This window comes from Dendrobates tinctorius, unplaced genomic scaffold, assembly GCF_039654945.1.
Source record: "Dendrobates tinctorius isolate UK_male_01 unplaced genomic scaffold, ASM3965494v1 ptg000019l, whole genome shotgun sequence".
NCBI classification, from domain to species: domain Eukaryota; kingdom Metazoa; phylum Chordata; class Amphibia; order Anura; family Dendrobatidae; genus Dendrobates; species Dendrobates tinctorius.
In genome coordinates, this window is record NW_027361687.1 from 34,600,369 (window position 1) to 34,625,904 (window position 25,536).

The 25,536-nt window shown below is 46.7% G+C and overlaps 1 protein-coding gene across 1 annotated transcript in view; it reads right to left on the reverse strand.

The window, feature by feature from the left end:
* Nucleotides 1-2,267: 2,267 nt before the first annotated feature.
* Nucleotides 2,268-25,536, reverse strand: part of LOC141082697 (uncharacterized) — a 42,911-nt gene continuing 19,642 nt past the window's right edge. The window contains exon 4 of the mRNA XM_073566635.1: nt 2,268-3,899. Within this exon, the coding sequence (XP_073422736.1) occupies nt 3,654-3,899 (246 nt within the window). The 3' untranslated portion in view covers nt 2,268-3,653. The remainder of the gene's footprint in view (nt 3,900-25,536) is intronic.

Consider the following 25,536-nt stretch of genomic DNA (forward strand, 5'->3'; position numbering starts at 1 on the left):
GAATAAAGTCCTTTAATATATAAAGCTCAAGTGTGTGTATGTATGTATGTGTGTATGTCCTGGATAGGCATCCGCACCGTTGCAGCTACAGCCACAAAATTTGGCACAGTCACACGTCTGGACCCCGAGAGTGTCCTAGGCTATGTTGTGAGGTGAAATTTTAACTCCGTGCGTTCCAATTCACCAAACAATTTTGCCCCTATCTACATAATGGGGAAAAAGTGTGTGTGTGTCAAGCCCCGCCCCTCATTATGATGTCATAATGGTTGCCATGGCGACACTGATGTCATCATAGGTTGCAAGCCCCCGCCGCCCACTATGATGTCTATGGGATGGAGGATGTGTGATGGGTATAGGGGCACTGGACTATGGGATGGAGGATATGTATGACGGGTATATGGGCACGGGACTATGGGATGGAGGATGTGTGATGGGTATATGGGCACGGGAGGACTATGGGATGGCGGATATGTATGATGGGTATATGGGCACTGGACTATGGGATGGAGGATATGTATGATGGGTATATGGGCACGGGACTATGGGATGGAGGATATGTATGATGTGTATATGGGCATGGGACTATGAGATGAAGGATTGTGATGGGTATATGGGCACTCGACTATGGGATGGCGAATATGTATGATGGGTATATGGGCACGGGACTATGGGATGGAGAATATGTATGATGGGTATATGGGCACGGGACTATGGGATGGAGGATGTGTGATGGGTATATGGGCACTCGACTATGGGATGGAGGATATGTATGATGGGTATATGGGCACGGGCCTATGGGATGGAGGATGTGTGATGGGTATATAGGCACGGGCCTATGGGATGGAGGATATGTATGATGGGTATATGGGCACGGGCCTATGGGAAGGTGGATATGTATGATGGGTATATGGGCACTGGACTATGGGATGGAGGATAATTATAATTTGTTATAACTAACTACAGTTAGTTACTATGCCCGGGCAGCGCCGGGCTCTTCAGCTAGTTTACAATATAACTAAAGAATCAGTAATGGATAGGTGTCTTATTAACGCCTCTCCATTACTAATCCATGTGCTTGATGTCACCTGACAATACAAAGGTGACATCAACGCCACAAATATGAATTACACCCCAGAGTACTGAAGGAGATAGCAGAAGAAATTTTTGAACCCCTCTCCATAATCTTTGAAAATTCTTGGAGAACAGGAGAAGTGCCAGAAGACTGGAGAAGAGCAAATGTTGTTCCTATCTTCAAAAAGGGGAAGAAGGTGGACCCAGGCAACTATAGGCCGGTGAGTCTGACTTCTATACCAGGAAAGATCTTTGAACAAATTATTAAACAACATGTATGTCAATACCTGGATAAGAATGAAGTGATTAAACAGAGTCAGCATGGGTTTGTAACTAATAAGTCATGTCAGACTAATTTAATTTCCTTCTATGATGGTATTACTGATTGGGTGGATCAAGGAAATGCTGTAGATATAGTATATCTTGACTTCAGCAAAGCATTTGACAAAGTCTCTCATACAATCCTTATTGAAAAAATGACTAAGTATGGAATGGACAAGGCAACTGTTAGGTGGATTCATAACTGGCTTAGTGATCGGACCCAAAGAGTGGTCGTAAATGGCTGCACATCCAGTTGGAAGAATGTCTCAAGTGGGGTACCACAGGGCTCTGTCCTGGGCCCTGTATTGTTCAACATCTTTATCAACGATTTAGATGAAGGAATTGAGGGTAAACTGATTAAATTTGCTGATGACACAAAGCTAGGAGGGATAGCTAATACTAGAGAAGAGAGAGAGAGGATTCAAAAAGATTTAAATAAACTGGAGAAGTGGGCAGCAACTAACAGAATGGTTTTTAACAGGGAGAAATGCAAAGTACTACATCTGGGCAATAAAAATGAAAAAAGCATATATAGAATGGGAGGAATAGGGCTAAGTGACAGCACATGTGAAAAAGACTTGGGTATACTAATAGATCACAGACTGAATATGAGTCAACAGTGTGATGCAGCAGCAAAAAAGGCAAATGCAATTCTAGGATGTATTAACAGAAGCATACAGTCTAGATCACGTGAAGTAATTATTTCCCTCTACTCCTCTTTGGTCAGACCTCATCTGGAATATTGTGTCCAATTTTGGGCACCACATTTTAAAAAAGACATCAACAAACTGGAGCAAGTTCAGAAAAGAGCGACCAGAATGGTGACCGGTCTGCAAACCCTGTCTTATGAGGAAAGGTTGCAGGATTTGGGAATGTTTAGTTTGCAAAAGAGAAGACTGAGAGGAGACTTAATAGCTGTCTACAAATATCTAAAGGGCTGTCACATTGTAGAAGGATCAACTTTATTCTCATTTGCACAAGGAAAGACTAGAAGCAATGGGATGAAGCTGAATGGGAGGAGACACAGATTAGATATTAGAAAAAACTTTTTGACAGTTAGAGTGATCAATGAGTGGAACAGGCTGCCACGAGAAGTGGTGAGTTCTCCTTCAATGGAAGTCTTCAAACAGAGGCTGGACAGACATCTAACTGGGATGATTTAGCGAATCCTGCTTTGAGCAGGGGGTTGGACCAGATGGCCCAGGAGGTCCCTTCCAACTCTACGATTCTATGATTCTATGATTCTATGAACCCCACTTGCCAGAAGAGCCGGGCAATGTGCCAGAATTGGAACATCTAATAGATGCGCCTGTTCAGGGGCGGCTGCTATTTTTAGGCTGTTGGGGCCAATATCCATGGATCCTTACCAGCATGAGAATACCAGCCCCCTGCTGTCTGCTTTAGTTTGACTGGTTGTCAAAAATGAAGGGGACTTCACGCCGTTTTTTTTAAATTATTTCAATAATTAAATAATACGGCGTTGTGACCCCTCTGTTCTTGATAACCAGCCTTGTTAAAGCTGACAGCTGAGGGTTGCAGCCTGCAGCTGTTAGTTTTGCCTGGCTGGTTATCAAAAATACAGGGGAACCACACGTCATTCACTTTTTTATTATTTATTTATGAATACTCCTATCAGCTGCTGCCTGCTCTCGCTGTTAACAGTTGAATACAACTCTCAACATTGCCCCCTGCTAGCGTTGATCGCAGCGCAAGCAGAGGACAATGACGTGAGCTGTCTTCAGCACCCAGCACCGAGGAACAAAGCGCAAACAGTACCACTGCTTTCCAGGGGCCGGTACGTGTCACACGGATGTCATTTGTGTGTCATCAGTGTGCATGTGTACGGGACATTTTGCGGCCCGTACTGCTGCTAAAAAATGGATACGTCAGTTTGTTTTGCCCATGGATACACAGTCCATGGAAACACACTGATGAGTGCACAGACCCATTCACTTAAATGGGTCTACATGTGTAAGTTTCTCTGGTACATGTGAAAACTGTCACCACACGTACCGAACACATTGACGTCTGAAAGAGGCCTTAGTTAGAGAGGTACGGAAAAGCTGGATATGGACATATGTTGCATAGATCAGGACTATACATTGTTAGTTAAAGGGGAGCTCAACTTTTTAGTATCTTCTGACATATTTCTAACACGGATCTAAAATAGAGGGTCTAATGCAGATGTGGATAGAGGCTAATACCGGTAGTCACCAGCACTTCCAGACACAATACACCTAGCACTCCTGGATCTTGGAGGGCTACAAGGGGCTGTCCAGACTGTGGCATCTCCGGCCTTGCGCTCCAGCCCTCGCCCCTCTTATATCAGAGAAGCCAGGATTGTCATTGCTGAAGACTCGAAAGCCAGACGCACAAATTGGGGAGTGCATTGAGTGTCTCCTGTTTGGAGCTTGTACCAAGGAGGACTCCACCTTCTGCTTTGGATCGTCCTTGGAGATATTCTGCACTACCAGTGACTCCGTGATGGCATCGTAGGATTTCTTTAGCTGCAAGAGAACATGGTGGTTATTGGACATTCATAAGACAGGTGACCAGTAATATGGCTTACACTAAGGTTCTACAGCTTTCGCTTCATATCACAAGAAGCTACTTCCTATTAACTCTTATGGGGCTAATCATCCAGTCTCCTTATAACACCTTCTTCTGTGAGAACATTAATAGTACACATCAGCTGGTACCATAGCTCATATTTACTAACTATCCCAGAATATGAACGCAACTACTGGAAAAAAAAGGAAGACCTCCTGAAGAAGTTAGTGAAACTCTTAGGCCCTGATGAAGCCTCTCAAAACCTCCTGGAAAGCAAAACTGAGGACAGTGTATGGTGCAGGGATAAAAGGAAAACATTGCCGGAATCAGGAGAAGAGTGGTATTTACATCAGGAAAGAAAACAAATTACACATTTATGGCAAGTGCCATGTCCCCTTTAAGAAGCCAGCATGAGTTGAAAAAAAACAAAAAAACAGAGGAAATCTTTCCGTTTTCCGAGCAGGAGTTGAGGTGCAATATCTGCAGCAAGGAGCGGTAATGGAAGATCTCGGAGAAAATGGCCATCCCCTCTTCAGGGTCTCTTAAGGCAAGATACATTTGGTATGAAGTGTGCTCCGCAGCATCCTGGGAGAACATTAAGGTGACATTAGAACGCTCTTGACCTGTCTCAGATATCACTCACTGCCCTGACAGGACACTGCCGGCAGCAGCGACAATTATCTGCCAGTTCTTGGAAAAGACAAAGAAATTTACAGTACTGGACATGGCACACTGTGAAATGTGGAGTGAAGGCGACCTGAAAATAAGGCTCTCCACCGTCAACCACTCCGCAAAACATCTTCTTCCTGTTACCAGCCATGATGGCACATGGGCTGTCATGTGGCCATAACGAGATAAAATAATACAAAACACAGACAGGTCTGACAGAAAGGATGAAAACTTCCATACATAACAAATTAAGTACCACTCTGAGGCGCCATAGCATGAAAACATGAAAACTGCTCTAGATAATCAGAAAAATGGAGGCACAGCGCAGAGGGCAACTTTACCTGTTTGTAATGGTAGCACCAGAGCACAAAACGTTACCCTGTATACAGCGGGCCGGTAGAGGAGACATGTATAGACGTGGCGTTATGTGATCTGCCTCGTCGGACAGACTGTGGGGAGACACTACAGGCCGCTCACTCTGCGCCACACATTATCCTGTAAGTGGGTCAGGACGAGGAGCTCAACAATGGAAGGAGGCAGAAATCCAGCAGCACATGGCTGACACGCATGCAGTGCCATACAGCGCCGGCAGTCCACGTTTATGCCCCACAGTCAACTGAGGGAGTAATTATACACAGCACTGGGCCCTTCGTGAGAAGGAGAAAACTGAGGAGAATAAGCAGACATTACTGGGAAAGCCGGGTGACAATAAACAAGGGCAACACACAGCCATTCAGGAGTCTGGAAGAGAAGAGAAAAAAAGATGTAATGGCCGCCATAATAACGACATAGAATGCAGCCTATCCATGACTATAGATTAGCAGTGAAATCAATGAGAATATCGCCTATCCGTCACTAGAGACCAGTGGTGACATAACTGAGAATGCCGCCTATCCATCACTAGAGATCAGCGGTGACATCACTGAGAATGCCACCTATCCATCACTAGAGATCAGAGGTGACATCACTGAGAATGCCACCTATCCATCACTAGAGATCAGCGGTGACATCACTGAGAATGCCGCCTATCCATCACTAGAGATCAGCGGTGACATCGCTGAGAATGCCACCTATCCATCACTAGAGATCAGAGGTGACATCACTGAGAATGCCACCTATCCATCACTAGAGATCAGCGGTGACATCACTGAGAATGCCGCCTATCCATCACTAGAGATCAGCAGTGACATCACTGAGAATGCCGCCTATCCATCACTAGAGATCAGTGGTGACATCACTGAGAATGCCACCTATCCATCACTAGAGATCAGCGGTGACATCACTGAGAATGCCACCTATCCATCACTAGAGATCAGCGGTGACATCACTGAGAATGCCGCCTATCTATCACTAGAGATCAGTGGTGACATCACTGAGAATGCCTCCTATCCATCACTAGAGATCAGCAGTGACATCACTGAGAATGCCACCTATCCATCACTAGAGATCAGAGGTGACATCACTGAGAATGCCACCTATCCATCACTAGAGATCAGAGGTGGCATCACTGAGAATGCCGCCTATCCATCACTAGAGATCAGTGGTGACATCACTGAGAATGCCACCTATCCATCACTAGAGATCAGCGGTGACATCACTGAGAATGCCACCTATCCATCACTAGAGATCAGCAGTGACATCACTGAGAATGCCGCCTATCCATCACTAGAGATCAGTGGTGACATAACTGAGAATGCCTCCTATCCATCACTAGAGATCAGCAGTGACATCACTGAGAATACCTCCTATCCATCACTAGAGATCAGAGGTGACATCACTGACAATGCCTCCTATCCATCACTAGAGATCAGCGATGACATCACTGAGAATGCCGCCTATCCATCACTAGAGATCAGCGGTGACATCACTGAGAATGCCACCTATCCATCACTAGAGATCAGCGATGACATCACTGAGAATTCCACTTATCCATCACTAGAGATCAGCAGTGACATCACTGAGAATGCCGCCTATCCATCACTAGAGATCAGCGGTGACATCACTGAGAATGCCTCCTATCCATCACTAGAGATCAGCGGTGACATCACTGAGAATGCCCCCTATCCATCACTAGAGATCAGCAGTGACATCACTGAGAATGCCTCCTATCCATCACTAGAGATCAGGGGTGACATCACTGAGAAAGCCTCCTATCCATCACTAGAGATCAGCGGTGACATCACTGAAAAAGCCGCCTATCCATCACTAGAGATCAGCAGTGACATCACTGAGAATGCCACCTATCCATCACTAGAGATCAGAGGTGACATCACTGAGAATGCCGCCTATCCATCAACAGAGATCAGCAGTGACATCACTGAGAATGCCTCCTATCCATCACTAGAGATCAACGGTGACATCACTGAGAATGCCTCCTATCCATCACTAGAGATCAGCGGTGACATCACTGAGAATGCCACCTATCCATCACTAGAGATCAGGGGTGACATCACTGAGAATGCCTCCTATCCATCACTAGAGATCAGCGGTGACATCACTGAAAATGCCGCCTATCCATCACTAGAGATGAGCAGTGACATCACTGAGATTGCCACCTATCCATCACTAGAGATGAGAGGTGACATCACTGAGAATGCCGCCTATTCATCAATAGAGATCAGCAGTGACATCACTGAGAATGCCTCCTATCCACCACTAGAGATCAGCGGTGACATCACTGAGAATGCCTCCTATCCATCACTAGAGATCAGCAGCGACATCACTGAGAATACCTCCTATCCATCACTAGAGATCAGCAGTGACATCACTGAGAATACCTCCTATCCATCACTAGAGATCAGCAGTGAAATCACTGAGAATATCGCCTATCCATCACTAGAGACCAGTGGTGGCATCACTGAGAATGCCTCCTATCCATCACTAGAGATCAGTGGTGACATCATTGAGAATGCCCCCTATCCATCACTAGAGATCAGGGGTGACATCACTGAGAATGCCCCCTATCCATCACTAGAGATCGGTGGTGACATCACTGAGAATGCCTCCAATCCATCACTAGAGATCAGGGGTGACATCATTGAGAATGCCTTCTATCCATCACTAGAGATCAGGGGTGACATCACTGAGAATGCCACCTATCCATCACTAGAGATCAGCGGTGACATCATTGAGAATGCCTCCTATCCATCACTAGAGATCAGGGGTGACATCACTGAGAATGCCTCCTATCCATCACTAGAGATCAGGGGTGACATCACCGAGAATACCGCCTATCCATCACTAGAGATCAGGGGTGACATCACTGAGAATGCCTCCTATCCATCACTAGAGATCAGGGGTGACATCACTGAGAATACTGCCTATCCATCACTAGAGATCGGTGGAGACATCACTGAGAATGCCACCTATCCATCACTAGAGATCAGGGGTGACATCACTGAGAATGCCTCCTATCCATCACTAGAGATCAGGGGTGACATCATTGAGAATGCCTCCTATCCATCATTAGAGATCGGTGGAGACATCACTGAGAATGCCACCTATCCATCACTAGAGATCAGGGGTGACATCACTGAGAATGCCTCCTATCCATCACTAGAGATCAGCAGTGACATCATTGAGAATGCCTCCTATCCATCAGTAGAGATCGGTGGAGACATCACTGAGAATGCCACCTATCAATCACTAGAGATCAGCGGTGACATCATTGAGAATGCCTCCTATCCATCACTAGAGATCAGGGGTGACATCACTGAGAATGCCTCCTATCCATCACTAGAGATCAGGGGTGACATCACTGAGATTGCCTCCTATCCATCACTAGAGATCGGTGGAGACATCACTGAGAATGCCCCCTATCCATCACTAGAGATCAGGGGTGACATCACTGAGAATGCCTCCTATGCATCACTAGAGATCAGCGGTGACATCACTGAGAATGCCTCCTATCCATCACTAGAGATCAGGGGTGACATCACTGAGAATGCCCCCTATCCATCACTAGAGATCGGTGGTGACATCACTGAGAATGCCTCCAATCCATCACTAGAGATCAGGGGTGACATCATTGAGAATGCCTTCTATTCATCACTAGAGATCAAGGGTGACATCACTGAGAATGCCACCTATCCATCACTAGCGATCAGCGGTGACATCATTGAGAATGCCTCCTATCCATCACTAGAGATCAGGGGTGACATCACTGAGAATACCGCCTATCCATCACTAGAGATCGGTGGAGACATCACTGAGAATGCCACCTATCCATCACTAGAGATCAGGGGTGACATCACTGAGAATGCCTCCTATCCATCACTAGAGATCAGGGGTGACATCACTGAGAATGCCTCCTATCCATCACTAGAGATCAGGGGTGACATCACTGAGAATGCCTCCTATCCATCACTAGAGATCAGGGGTGACATCACTGAGAATACCGCCTATCCATCACTAGAGATCGGTGGAGACATCACTGAGAATGCCGCCTATCCATCACTAGAGATCAGCAGTGACATCACTGATAATGCCTCCTATCCATCACTAGAGATCAGCGGTGACATCACTGAGAATGCCTCCTATCCATCACTAGAGATAAGGGGTGACATCACTGAGAATGCCTCCTATCCATCACTAGAGATCAGGGGTGACATCACTGAGAATGCCTCCTATCCATCACTAGAGATCGGTGGAGGCATCACTGAGAATGCCACCTATCCATCACTAGAGATCAGGGGTGACTTCATTGAGAATGCCTCCGATCCATCACTAGAGATCAGGGGTGACATCACTGAGAATACCGCCTATCCATCACTAGAGATCGGTGGAGACATCACTGAGAATGCCGCCTATCCATCACTAGAGATCAGCAGTGACATCACTGATAATGCCTCCTATCCATCACTAGAGATCAGCAGTGACATCACTGAGAATGCATCCAATCCATCACTAGAGATCAGGGGTGACATCATTGAGAATGCCTTCTATTCATCACTAGAGATCAAGGGTGACATCACTGAGAATGCATCCAATCCATCACTAGAGATCAGGGGTGACATCATTGAGAATGCCTTCTATTCATCACTAGAGATCAAGGGTGACATCACTGAGAATGCCACCTATCCATCACTAGAGATCGGTGGAGACATCACTGAGAATGCCACCTATCCATCACTAGAGATAAGGGGTGACATCACTGAGAATGCCTCCTATCCATCACTAGAGATCAGGGGTGACATCACTGAGAATGCCTCCTATCCATCACTAGAGATCGGTGGAGGCATCACTGAGAATGCCACCTATCCATCACTAGAGATCAGGGGTGACATCACTGAGAATGCCTCCTATCCATCACTAGAGATTAGCGGTGACTTCATTGAGAATGCCTCCGATCCATCACTAGAGATCAGGGGTGATATCACTGAGAATGCCTCTTATCCATCACTAGAGATCAGCGGTGACTTCACTGAGAATGCCTCCGATCCATCACTAGAGACCAGTGGTGACATCACTGAGAATGCCACCTATTCATCACTAGAGATCAGCAGTGACATCACTGAGAATGCCTCCTATCCATCACTAGAGATCAGCAGTGACATCACTGAGAATGCCTCCTATTCATCACTAAAGGTCGGTGGTGACATCACTGAGAATGCCTCCTATCCATCACTAGAGATCAGCGGTGACATCATTGAGAATGACTCCTATCCATCACTAGAGATCATAGGTGAAATCACTGAGAATGCCTCCTATCCATCAATAGAGATCAGAGGTGACATCATTGAGAATGCCGCCTATCCATCACTAGAGATCAGCAGTGACATCACTGAGAATGCCACCTATCCACTAGAGATCAGCGGTGACAACACTGAGAATGCCTCCTATCCATCACTAGAGATCGGCTGTGACAATACGGAGAATGCCGCCTATTCATCACTAGAGATCGGTGGTGACATCACTTAGAATGCCTCCTATCCATCACTAGAGATCAGCAGTGACATCACTGAGAATGCAACCTATCCATCACTAGATATCAGAGGTGACATCACTGAGAATGCCACCTATCCATCACTAGAGATCAGCGGTGACATCACTGAGAATGCCTCCTATCCATCACTAGAGATCAGCGGTGACATCATTGAGAATGACTCCTATCCATCACTAGAGATCGGTGGAGGCATCACTGAGAATGCCACCTATCCATCACTAGAGATCAGGGGTGACATCATTGAGAATGCCTTCTATTCATCACTAGAGATCAAGGGTGACATCACTGAGAATGCCACCTATCCATCACTAGAGATCGGTGGAGACATCACTGAGAATGCCACCTATCCATCACTAGAGATAAGGGGTGACATCACTGAGAATGCCTCCTATCCATCACTAGAGATCAGGGGTGACATCACTGAGAATGCCTCCATCACTAGAGATCGGTGGAGGCATCACTGAGAATGCCACCTATCCATCACTAGAGATCAGGGGTGACATCACTGAGAATGCCTCCTATCCATCACTAGAGATTAGCGGTGACTTCATTGAGAATGCCTCCGATCCATCACTAGAGATCAGGGGTGACATCACTGAGAATGCCTCCTATCCATCACTAGAGATCGGTGGAGGCATCACTGAGAATGCCACCTATCCATCACTAGAGATCAGGGGTGACTTCATTGAGAATGCCTCCGATCCATCACTAGAGATCAGGGGTGACATCACTGAGAATGCCTCCTATCCATCACTAGAGATCACCGGTGACATCACTGAGAATGCATCCAATCCATCACTAGAGATCAGGGGTGACATCATTGAGAATGCCTTCTATTCATCACTAGAGATCAAGGGTGACATCACTGAGAATGCATCCAATCCATCACTAGAGACCAGTGGTGACATCACTGAGAATGCCACCTATCCATCACTAGAGATCAGCAGTGACATCACTGAGAATGCATCCAATCCATCACTAGAGATCAGGGGTGACATCATTGAGAATGCCTTCTATTCATCACTAGAGATCAAGGGTGACATCACTGAGAATGCATCCAATCCATCACTAGAGATCAGGGGTGACATCATTGAGAATGCCTTCTATTCATCACTAGAGATCAAGGGTGACATCACTGAGAATGCCACCTATCCATCACTAGAGATCGGTGGAGACATCACTGAGAATGCCACCTATCCATCACTAGAGATAAGGGGTGACATCACTGAGAATGCCTCCTATCCATCACTAGAGATCAGGGGTGACATCACTGAGAATGCCTCCTATCCATCACTAGAGATCGGTGGAGGCATCACTGAGAATGCCACCTATCCATCACTAGAGATCAGGGGTGACATTACTGAGAATGCCTCCTATCCATCACTAGAGATTAGCGGTGACTTCATTGAGAATGCCTCCGATCCATCACTAGAGATCAGGGGTGATATCACTGAGAATGCCTCTTATCCATCACTAGAGATCAGCGGTGACTTCACTGAGAATGCCTCCGATCCATCACTAGAGACCAGTGGTGACATCACTGAGAATGCCACCTATCCATCACTAGAGATCAGCAGTGACATCACTGAGAATGCCTCCTATCCATCACTAGAGATCAGCAGTGACATCACTGAGAATGCCTCCTATTCATCACTAAAGGTCGGTGGTGACATCACAGAGAATGCCTCCTATCCATCACTAGAGATCAGCGGTGACATCATTGAGAATGACTCCTATCCATCACTAGAGATCATAGGTGAAATCACTGAGAATGCCTCCTATCCATCACTAGAGATCAGAGGTGACATCATTGAGAATGCCGCCTATCCATCACTAGAGATCAGCAGTGACATCACTGAGAATGCCACCTATCCACTAGAGATCAGCGGTGACAACACTGAGAATGCCTCCTATCCATCACTAGAGATCGGCTGTGACAATACGGAGAATGCCGCCTATTCATCACTAGAGATCGGTGGTGACATCACTTAGAATGCCTCCTATCCATCACTAGAGATCAGCAGTGACATCACTGAGAATGCAACCTATCCATCACTAGATATCAGAGGTGACATCACTGAGAATGCCACCTATCCATCACTAGAGATCAGCGGTGACATCACTGAGAATGCCTCCTATCCATCACTAGAGATCAGCGGTGACATCATTGAGAATGACTCCTATCCATCACTAGAGATCATAGGTGAAATCACTGAGAATGCCACCTATCCATCACTAGAGATCAGAGGTGACATCACTGAGAATGCCTCCTATCCATCAATAGAGATCAGAGGTGACATCACTGAGAATGCCTCCTATCCATCACTAGAGATCAGCAGTGACATCACTGAGAATGCTTCCTATCCATCACTAGAGATCAGCGGTGACATCATTGAGAATGCCTCCTATCCATCACTAGAGATCAGGGATAACATCACTGAGAATGCCTCCTATCCATCACTAGAGATCAGGGGTGACATCACTGAGAATACCGCCTATCCATCAATAGAGATCGGTGAAGACATCACTGAGAATGCCACCTATCCATCACTAGAGATAAGGGGTGACATCACTGAGAATGCCTCCTATCCATCACTAGAGATCAGGGGTGACATCACTGAGAATACCGCCTATCCATCACTAGAGATCGGTGGAGACATCACTGAGAATGCCACCTATCCATCACTAGAGATAAGGGGTGACATCACTGAGAATGCCTCCTATCCATCACTAGAGATCAGGGGTGACATCACTGAGAATGCCTCCTATCCATCACTAGAGATCGGTGGAGGCATCACTGAGAATGCCACCTATCCATCACTAGAGATCAGGGGTGACATCACTGAGAATGCCTCCAATCCATCACTAGAGATCAGGGGTGACATCATTGAGAATGCCTTCTATCCATCACTAGAGATCAGGGGTGACATCACTGAGAATGCCACCTATCCATCACTAGAGATCAGCGGTGACATCATTGAGAATGCCTCCTATCCATCACTAGAGATCAGTGGTGACATCACTGAGAATGCCTCCTATCCATCACTAGAGATCAGGGGTGACATCACCGAGAATACCGCCTATCCATCACTAGAGATCGGTGGAGACATCACTGAGAATGCCACCTATCCATCACTAGAGATCAGGGGTGACATCACTGAGAATGCCTCCTATCCATCACTAGAGATCAGGGGTGACATCATTGAGAATGCCTCCTATCCATCACTAGAGATCAGAGGTGACATGACTGAGAATGCCTCCTATCCATCACTAGAGATCAGCAGTGACATCACTGAGAATGCCACCTATCCATCACTAGAGATCAGAGGTGACATCATTGAGAATGCCTCCTATCCATCACTAGAGATCAGAGGTGACATGACTGAGAATGCCTCCTATCCATCACTAGAGATCAGCAGTGACATCACTGAGAATGCCTCCTATCCATCGCTAGAGATCAGCAGTGACATCACTGAGAATGCCTCCTATCCATCACTAGAGATCAGCAGTGACATCACTGAGAATGCCTCCTATCCATCACTAGAGATCAGCAGTGACATCACTGAGAATGCCGCCTATCCATCACTAGAGATCGGCAGTGACATCACTGAGAATGCCTCCTATCCATCACTAGAGATCGGCAGTGACATCACTGAGAATGCCTCCTATCCATCACTAGAGATCAGCGGTGACATCACTGAGAATGCCTCCTATCCATCACTAGAGATCAGTGGTGACATCACTGAGAATGCCTCCTATCCATCACTAGAGATCAGCGGTGACATCACTGAGAATGCCTCCTATCCATCACTAGAGATCAGTGGTGACATCACTGAGAATGCCTCCTATCCATCACTAGAGATCAGCAGTGACATCACTGAGAATGCCTCCTATCCATCACTAGAGATCAGTGGTGACATCACTGAGAATGCCTCCTATCCATCACTAGAGATCAGCAGTGACATCACTGAGAATGCCTCCTATCCATCACTAGAGATCAGTGGTGACATCACTGAGAATGCCACCTATCCATCACTAGAGATCAGAGGTGACATCACTGAGAATGCCTCCTATCCATCACTAGAGATCAGAGGTGACATCACTGAGAATGCCTCCTATCCATCACTAGAGATCAGCGGTGACATCACTGAGAATGCCACCTATCCATCACTAGAGATCAGCAGTGACATCACTGAGAATGCCTCCTATCCATCACTAGAGATCAGAGGTGACATCACTGAGAATGCCTCCTATCCATCACTAGAGATCAGCGGTGACATCACTGAGAATGCTGCCTATCCATCACTAGAGATCAGGGGTGACATCACTGAGAATGCCTCCTATCCATCACTAGAGATCAGCGGTGACATCACTGAGAATGCCACCTATCCATCACTAGAGATCAGCGGTGACATCACTGAGAATGCTTCCTATCCATCACTAGAGATCAGGGGTGACATCACTGAGAATGCCTCCTATCCATCACTAGAGATCAGCGGTGACATCACTGAGAATGCTTCCTATCCATCACTAGAGATCAGGGGTGACATCACTGAGAATGCCTCCTATCCATCACTAGAGATCAGCGGTGACATCACTGAGAATGCCACCTATCCATCACTAGAGATCAGCAGTGACATCACTGAGAATGCCTCCTATCCATCACTAGAGATCAGAGGTGACATCACTGAGAATGCCTCCTATCCATCACTAGAGATCAGCGGTGACATCACTGAGAATGCTGCCTATCCATCACTAGAGATCAGAGGTGACATCACTGAGAATGCCTCCTATCCATCACTAGAGATCAGCGGTGACATCACTGAGAATGCCTCCTATCCATCACTAGAGATAAGGGGTGACATCACTGAGAATGCCTCCTATCCATCACTAGAGATCAGGGGTGACATCACTGAGAATGCCTCCTATCCATCACTAGAGATCGGTGGAGGCATCACTGAGAATGCCTCCTATCCATCACTAGAGATAAGGGGTGACATCACTGAGAATGCCTCCTATCCATCACTAGAGATCAGGGGTGACATCACTGAGAATGCCTCCTATCCATCACTAGAGATCGGTGGAGGCATCACTGAGAATGCCACCTATCCATCACTAGAGATCAGGGGTGACTTCATTGAGAATGCCTCCGATCCATCACTAGAGATCAGGGGTGATATCACTGAGAATACCGCCTATCCATCACTAGAGATCGGTGGAGACATCACTGAGGATGCCGCCTATCCATCACTAGAGATCAGCAGTGACATCACTGATAATGCCTCCTATCCATCACTAGAGATCAGCAGTGACATCACTGAGAATGCATCCAATCCATCACTAGAGATCAGGGGTGACATCATTGAGAATGCCTTCTATTCATCACTAGAGATCAAGGGTGACATCACTGAGAATGCATCCAATCCATCACTAGAGATCAGGGGTGACATCATTGAGAATGCCTTCTATTCATCACTAGAGATCAAGGGTGACATCACTGAGAATGCCACCTATCCATCACTAGAGATCGGTGGAGACATCACTGAGAATGCCACCTATCCATCACTAGAGATAAGGGGTGACATCACTGAGAATGCCTCCTATCCATCACTAGAGATCAGGGGTGACATCACTGAGAATGCCTCCTATCCATCACTAGAGATCGGTGGAGGCATCACTGAGAATGCCACCTATCCATCACTAGAGATCAGGGGTGACATCACTGAGAATGCCTCCTATCCATCACTAGAGATTAGCGGTGACTTCATTGAGAATGCCTCCGATCCATCACTAGAGATCAGGGGTGATATCACTGAGAATGCCTCTTATCCATCACTAGAGATCAGCGGTGACTTCACTGAGAATGCCTCCGATCCATCACTAGAGACCAGTGGTGACATCACTGAGAATGCCACCTATTCATCACTAGAGATCAGCAGTGACATCACTGAGAATGCCTCCTATCCATCACTAGAGATCAGCAGTGACATCACTGAGAATGCCTCCTATTCATCACTAAAGGTCGGTGGTGACATCACTGAGAATGCCTCCTATCCATCACTAGAGATCAGCGGTGACATCATTGAGAATGACTCCTATCCATCACTAGAGATCATAGGTGAAATCACTGAGAATGCCTCCTATCCATCAATAGAGATCAGAGGTGACATCATTGAGAATGCCGCCTATCCATCACTAGAGATCAGCAGTGACATCACTGAGAATGCCACCTATCCACTAGAGATCAGCGGTGACAACACTGAGAATGCCTCCTATCCATCACTAGAGATCGGCTGTGACAATACGGAGAATGCCGCCTATTCATCACTAGAGATCGGTGGTGACATCACTTAGAATGCCTCCTATCCATCACTAGAGATCAGCAGTGACATCACTGAGAATGCAACCTATCCATCACTAGATATCAGAGGTGACATCACTGAGAATGCCACCTATCCATCACTAGAGATCAGCGGTGACATCACTGAGAATGCCTCCTATCCATCACTAGAGATCAGCGGTGACATCATTGAGAATGACTCCTATCCATCACTAGAGATCGGTGGAGGCATCACTGAGAATGCCACCTATCCATCACTAGAGATCAGGGGTGACATCATTGAGAATGCCTTCTATTCATCACTAGAGATCAAGGGTGACATCACTGAGAATGCCACCTATCCATCACTAGAGATCGGTGGAGACATCACTGAGAATGCCACCTATCCATCACTAGAGATAAGGGGTGACATCACTGAGAATGCCTCCTATCCATCACTAGAGATCAGGGGTGACATCACTGAGAATGCCTCCTATCCATCACTAGAGATCGGTGGAGGCATCACTGAGAATGCCACCTATCCATCACTAGAGATCAGGGGTGACATCACTGAGAATGCCTCCTATCCATCACTAGAGATTAGCGGTGACTTCATTGAGAATGCCTCCGATCCATCACTAGAGATCAGGGGTGACATCACTGAGAATGCCTCCTATCCATCACTAGAGATCGGTGGAGGCATCACTGAGAATGCCACCTATCCATCACTAGAGATCAGGGGTGACTTCATTGAGAATGCCTCCGATCCATCACTAGAGATCAGGGGTGACATCACTGAGAATGCCTCCTATCCATCACTAGAGATCACCGGTGACATCACTGAGAATGCATCCAATCCATCACTAGAGATCAGGGGTGACATCATTGAGAATGCCTTCTATTCATCACTAGAGATCAAGGGTGACATCACTGAGAATGCATCCAATCCATCACTAGAGACCAGTGGTGACATCACTGAGAATGCCACCTATCCATCACTAGAGATCAGCAGTGACATCACTGAGAATGCATCCAATCCATCACTAGAGATCAGGGGTGACATCATTGAGAATGCCTTCTATTCATCACTAGAGATCAAGGGTGACATCACTGAGAATGCATCCAATCCATCACTAGAGATCAGGGGTGACATCATTGAGAATGCCTTCTATTCATCACTAGAGATCAAGGGTGACATCACTGAGAATGCCACCTATCCATCACTAGAGATCGGTGGAGACATCACTGAGAATGCCACCTATCCATCACTAGAGATAAGGGGTGACATCACTGAGAATGCCTCCTATCCATCACTAGAGATCAGGGGTGACATCACTGAGAATGCCTCCTATCCATCACTAGAGATCGGTGGAGGCATCACTGAGAATGCCACCTATCCATCACTAGAGATCAGGGGTGACATCACTGAGAATGCCTCCTATCCATCACTAGAGATTAGCGGTGACTTCATTGAGAATGCCTCCGATCCATCACTAGAGATCAGGGGTGATATCACTGAGAATGCCTCTTATCCATCACTAGAGATCAGCGGTGACTTCACTGAGAATGCCTCCGATCCATCACTAGAGACCAGTGGTGACATCACTGAGAATGCCACCTATCCATCACTAGAGATCAGCAGTGACATCACTGAGAATGCCTCCTATCCATCACTAGAGATCAGCAGTGACATCACTGAGAATGCCTCCTATTCATCACTAAAGGTCGGTGGTGACATCACTGAGAATGCCTCCTATCCATCACTAGAGATCAGCGGTGACATCATTGAGAATGACTCCTATCCATCACTAGAGATCATAGGTGAAATCACTGAGAATGCCTCCTATCCATCACTAGAGATCAGAGGTGACATCATTGAGAATGCCGCCTATCCATCACTAGAGATCAGCAGTGACATCACTGAGAATGCCACCTATCCACTAGAGATCAGCGGTGACAACACTGAGAATGCCTCCTATCCATCACTAGAGATCGGCTGTGACAATACGGAGAATGCCGCCTATTCATCACTAGAGATCGGTGGTGACATCACTTAGAATGCCTCCTATCCATCACTAGAGATCAGCAGTGACATCACTGAGAATGCAACCTATCCATCACTAGATATCAGAGGTGACATCACTGAGAATGCCACCTATCCATCACTAGAGATCAGCGGTGACATCACTGAGAATGCCTCCTATCCATCACTAGAGATCAGCGGTGACATCATTGAGAATGACTCCTATCCATCACTAGAGATCATAGGTGAAATCACTGAGAATGCCACCTATCCATCACTAGAGATCAGAGGTGACATCACTGAGAATGCCTCCTATCCATCAATAGAGATCAGAGGTGACATCACTGAGAATGCCTCCTATCCATCACTAGAGATCAGCAGTGACATCACTGAGAATGCCTCCTATCCATCACTAGAGATCAGCGGTGACATCATTGAGAATGCCTCCTATCCATCACTAGAGATCAGGGATAACATCACTGAGAATGCCTCCTATCCATCACTAGAGATCAGGGGTGACATCACTGAGAATACCGCCTATCCATCAATAGAGATCGGTGAAGACATCACTGAGAATGCCACCTATCCATCACTAGAGATAAGGGGTGACATCACTGAGAATGCCTCCTATCCATCACTAGAGATCAGGGGTGACATCACTGAGATTACCGCCTATCCATCACTAGAGATCGGTGGAGACATCACTGAGAATGCCACCTATCCATCACTAGAGATAAGGGGTGACATCACTGAGAATGCCTCCTATCCATCACTAGAGATCAGGGGTGACATCACTGAGAATGCCTCCTATCCATCACTAGAGATCGGTGGAGGCATCACTGAGAATGCCACCTATCCATCACTAGAGATCAGGGGTGACATCACTGAGAATGCCTCCAATCCATCACTAGAGATCAGGGGTGACATCATTGAGAATGCCTTCTATCCATCACTAGAGATCAGGGGTGACATCACTGAGAATGCCACCTATCCATCACTAGAGATCAGCGGTGACATCATTGAGAATGCCTCCTATCCATCACTAGAGATCAGTGGTGACATCACTGAGAATGCCTCCTATCCATCACTAGAGATCAGGGGTGACATCACCGAGAATACCGCCTATCCATCACTAGAGATCGGTGGAGACATCACTGAGAATGCCACCTATCCATCACTAGAGATCAGGGGTGACATCACTGAGAATGCCTCCTATCCATCACTAGAGATCAGGGGTGACATCATTGAGAATGCCTCCTATCCATCACTAGAGATCAGAGGTGACATGACTGAGAATGCCTCCTATCCATCACTAGAGATCAGCAGTGACATCACTGAGAATGCCACCTATCCATCACTAGAGATCAGAGGTGACATCATTGAGAATGCCTCCTATCCATCACTAGAGATCAGAGGTGACATGACTGAGAATGCCTCCTATCCATCACTAGAGATCAGCAGTGACATCACTGAGAATGCCTCCTATCCATCGCTAGAGATCAGCAGTGACATCACTGAGAATGCCTCCTATCCATCACTAGAGATCAGCAGTGACATCACTGAGAATGCCTCCTATCCATCACTAGAGATCAGCAGTGACATCACTGAGAATGCCGCCTATCCATCACTAGAGATCGGCAGTGACATCACTGAGAATGCCTCCTATCCATCACTAGAGATCGGCAGTGACATCACTGAGAATGCCTCCTATCCATCACTAGAGATCAGCGGTGACATCACTGAGAATGCCTCCTATCCATCACTAGAGATCAGTGGTGACATCACTGAGAATGCCTCCTATCCATCACTAGAGATCAGCGGTGACATCACTGAGAATGCCTCCTATCCATCACTAGAGATCAGTGGTGACATCACTGAGAATGCCTCCTATCCATCACTAGAGATCAGCAGTGACATCACTGAGAATGCCTCCTATCCATCACTAGAGATCAGTGGTGACATCACTGAGAATGCCTCCTATCCATCACTAGAGATCAGCAGTGACATCACTGAGAATGCCTCCTATCCATCACTAGAGATCAGTGGTGACATCACTGAGAATGCCTCCTATCCATCACTAGAGATCAGCGGTGACATCACTGAGAATGCCTCCTATCCATCACTAGAGATCAGAGGTGACATCACTGAGAATGCCTCCTATCCATCACTAGAGATCAGAGGTGACATCACTGAGAATGCCTCCTATCCATCACTAGAGATCAGAGGTGACATCACTGAGAATGCCTCCTATCCATCACTAGAGATCAGAGGTGACATCACTGAGAATGCCTCCTATCCATCACTAGAGATCAGAGGTGACATCACTGAGAATGCCTCCTATCCATCACTAGAGATCAGCGGTGACATCACTGAGAATGCCACCTATCCATCACTAGAGATCAGCGGTGACATCACTGAGAATGCCTCCTATCCATCACTAGAGATCAGAGGTGACATCACTGAGAATGCCTCCTATCCATCACTAGAGATCAGAGGTGACATCACTGAGAATGCCTCCTATCCATCACTAGAGATCAGAGGTGACATCACTGAGAATGCCTCCTATCCATCACTAGAGATCAGAGGTGACATCACTGAGAATGCCTCCTATCCATCACTAGAGATCAGAGGTGACATCACTGAGAATGCCACCTATCCATCACTAGAGATCAGAGGTGACATCACTGAGAATGCCTCCTATCCATCACTAGAGATCAGAGGTGACATCACTGAGAATGCCTCCTATCCATCACTAGAGATCAGCGGTGACATCACTGAGAATGCCACCTATCCATCACTAGAGATCAGCAGTGACATCACTGAGAATGCCTCCTATCCATCACTAGAGATCAGAGGTGACATCACTGAGAATGCCTCCTATCCATCACTAGAGATCAGCGGTGACATCACTGAGAATGCTGCCTATCCATCACTAGAGATCAGGGGTGACATCACTGAGAATGCCTCCTATCCATCACTAGAGATCAGCGGTGACATCACTGAGAATGCCACCTATCCATCACTAGAGATCAGCGGTGACATCACTGAGAATGCTTCCTTTCCATCACTAGAGATCAGGGGTGACATCACTGAGAATGCCTCCTATCCATCACTAGAGATCAGCGGTGACATCACTGAGAATGCTTCCTATCCATCACTAGAGATCAGTGGTGACATCACTGAGAATGCCTCCTATCCATCACTAGAGATCAGCGGTGACATCACTGAGAATGCCTCCTATCCATCACTAGAGATCAGCGGTGACATCACTGAGAATGCCACCTATCCATCACTAGAGATCAGCGGTGACATCACTGAGAATGCCACCTATCCATCACTAGAGATCAGCAGTGACATCACTGAGAATGCCTCCTATCCATCACTAGAGATCAGAGGTGACATCACTGAGAATGCCTCCTATCCATCACTAGAGATCAGCGGTGACATCACTGAGAATGCCACCTATCCATCACTAGAGATCAGCAGTGACATCACTGAGAATGCCTCCTATCCATCACTAGAGATCAGAGGTGACATCACTGAGAATGCCTCCTATCCATCACTAGAGATCAGCAGTGACATCACTGAGAATGCCTCCTATCCATCACTAGAGATCAGCAGTGACATCACTGATAATGCCTCCTATCCATCACTAGAGATCAGCGGTGACATCACTGAGAATGCCTCCTATCCATCACTAGAGATCAGCAGTGACATCACTGAGAATGCCTCCTATCCATCACTAGAGATCAGGGGTGACATCACTGAGAATGCCTCCTATCCATCACTAGAGATCAGCGACTGAGAATGCCTCCTATCCATCACTAGAGATCAGCAGTGACATCACTGAGAATGCCTCCTATCCATCACTAGAGATCAGGGGTGACATCACTGAGAATGCCTCCTATCCATCACTAGAGATCAGCAGTGACATCACTGAGAATGCCTCCTATCCATCACTAGAGATCAGAGGTGACATCACTGAGAATGCCTCCTATCCATCACTAGAGATCGGCGGTGCCATCACTGAGAATGCCTCCTATCCATCACTAGAGATCAGAGGTGACATCACTGAGAATGCCTCCTATCCATCACTAGAGATCAGCAGTGACATCACTGAGAATGCCTCCTATCCATCTCTAGAGATCAGCAGTGACATCACTGAGAATGCCTCCTATCCATCACTAGAGATCAGGGGTGACATTACTGAGAATGCCTCCTATCCATCACTAGAGATCAGAGGTGACATCACTGAGAATGCCACCTATACATCACTAGAGATCAGTGGTGACATCACTGAGAATGCCTCCTATCCATCACTAGAGATCGGCGGTGCCATCACTGAGAATGCCTCCTATCCATCACTAGAGATCAGAGGTGACATCACTGAGAATGCCTCCTATCCATCACTAGAGATCGGCGGTGCCATCACTGAGAATGCCTCCTATCCATCACTAGAGATCAGAGGTGACATCACTGAGAATGCCTCCTATCCATCACTAGAGATCAGCAGTGACATCACTGAGAATGCCTCCTATCCATCTCTAGAGATCAGCAGTGACATCACTGAGAATGCCTCCTATCCATCACTAGAGATCAGGGGTGACATTACTGAGAATGCCTCCTATCCATCACTAGAGATCAGAGGTGACATCACTGAGAATGCCACCTATACATCACTAGAGATCAGTGGTGACATCACTGAGAATGCCTCCTATCCATCACTAGAGATCGGCGGTGCCATCACTGAGAATGCCTCCTATCCATCACTAGAGATCAGAGGTGACATCACTGAGAATGCCTACTATCCATCACTACAGATCAGTGGTGACTTCAATGTACCGCACCTCCCTTCTCCCTCCAGCAATGAGCTTTGTAGTTTTCCGTACAAACTTTTGGTGAATATTTAACCAGACAAGAATTCGCTGTGTGTATCATTGACCTGCCCTCCTGCCACCTTCCTCCATGGGAGGTAATTTGGTCACAGAGGATGAGTTTGAAACTTAGGGTGCGGAGCATTATTTGTATGTTAGGGTGCAGAGAGCAGGTGATGAGACTATAAATTAGTGACCCCTTCCTCCCTGGTTCTGCTGCCAGTCCTAGCTGTGAGACACATGTGCAGTGCGAGAGCTCCTGATCAGCCTTGGGTGGGCTCTCACATGCCTCCGTTTAGTGAAAAGAGCTCAGCTCTGCTGCAATGACAGCTCAGATTTGGTTGCTTAGGGCTCATACTCGGACGAGTCTCGCACGTCAATACCCGGCACTAGGATTGCAGCGTTCAGCTGCATAGAAATACATGCAGCTAAAGGGTATGTGCACACGTTGCGGATTCATCTGCGGATATTTACGCTCGGAATCTGCAGAATCCACAGGTCAAAATACTAGCGGTTTTACCTGCGGATTCCTATAATCAAATAGGTGTAAAAACGCTGTGGAATCTGCACAAAGAATTGGCATGCTGCGGAAAATAAACTGCTGTGTTTCCGCACGGAATTTTCCGCAGTATGTGCACAGCTGTTTTTGCTTTCCATAGGATAACATAGTACTGTACATCCCAGGGAAAACTGCTGCGGATCCGCAGGGCTAAATCCGCGACGTGTGCACATACCCAAACGCTCCGATCCGAATGCCGGTGGCAGTGCTGGGTATTGGCATGCGAGACTCGTCCGAGTTTCTTGCATGTGAGTATGAGGCCTTATGAGGGTTCGAGTCATCAGATAATGATTGGATGATGGGAACATGTTTCATACAATGTGTCAGGCTCTCATCCTCGAGCTTCACAATCACAATTACCAGAGACTTGTAAGACACTAGATGGTGGTCCGATTCTAACACATCGGGTATTCTAGAATTATAGAATTTGTATGTACAATCAGTAGATTTGGGTTCCAGTACCATCTCTATGCTGATGACACCCAATTATACGCTTCTTCTCCTGACATCACGCCAGCCTTTCTAGAAAACACCAGCGATTGTCTAAACGCTGTGTCTAATATCATGTCCTCACTATATCTGAAACTGAACCTGTCAAAGACTGAACTCCTGGTGTTTCCTCCCGCTACTAATGTACCTATACCCGACATTGCTATTTCTGTGGGTGGTTCCACTATTACTCCCCAGCAACATGCCCGCTGTCTTGGGGTCATACTTGATTCCGAGCTTTCCTTTGCCCCCCACATTCGATCACTGGCTCGCTCTTGTCATCTGCACCTCAAAAACTTTTCTAGAATTCGACCTTTTCTCACTTTTGACTCTGCAAAAACTCTTACTGTTTCTCTTATTCATTCTCGTCTCGACTATTGTAACTCTCTTCTAATCGGTCTCCCTCTTACCAATCTCTCCCCTCTCCAATCTGTCTTGAATGCTGCAGCAGGATCATATTCCTCACCAATCGTTACACCGATGCCTCTACCTTGTGCCAGTCATTACACTGGCTACCCATCCACTCCAGAATCCAGTACAAACTTATTACCCTCACCCACAAAGCCCTCCATGGCTCAGCACCACCCTACATCTCCTCCCTTGTTTCAGTATACCACCCTACCCGCGCCCTCCGTTCTGCTGATGACCTGAGGTTAGTATCCTCAATAGTCAGAACCTCCCACTCCCGTCTCCAAGACTTTACACGTGCCGCGCCAA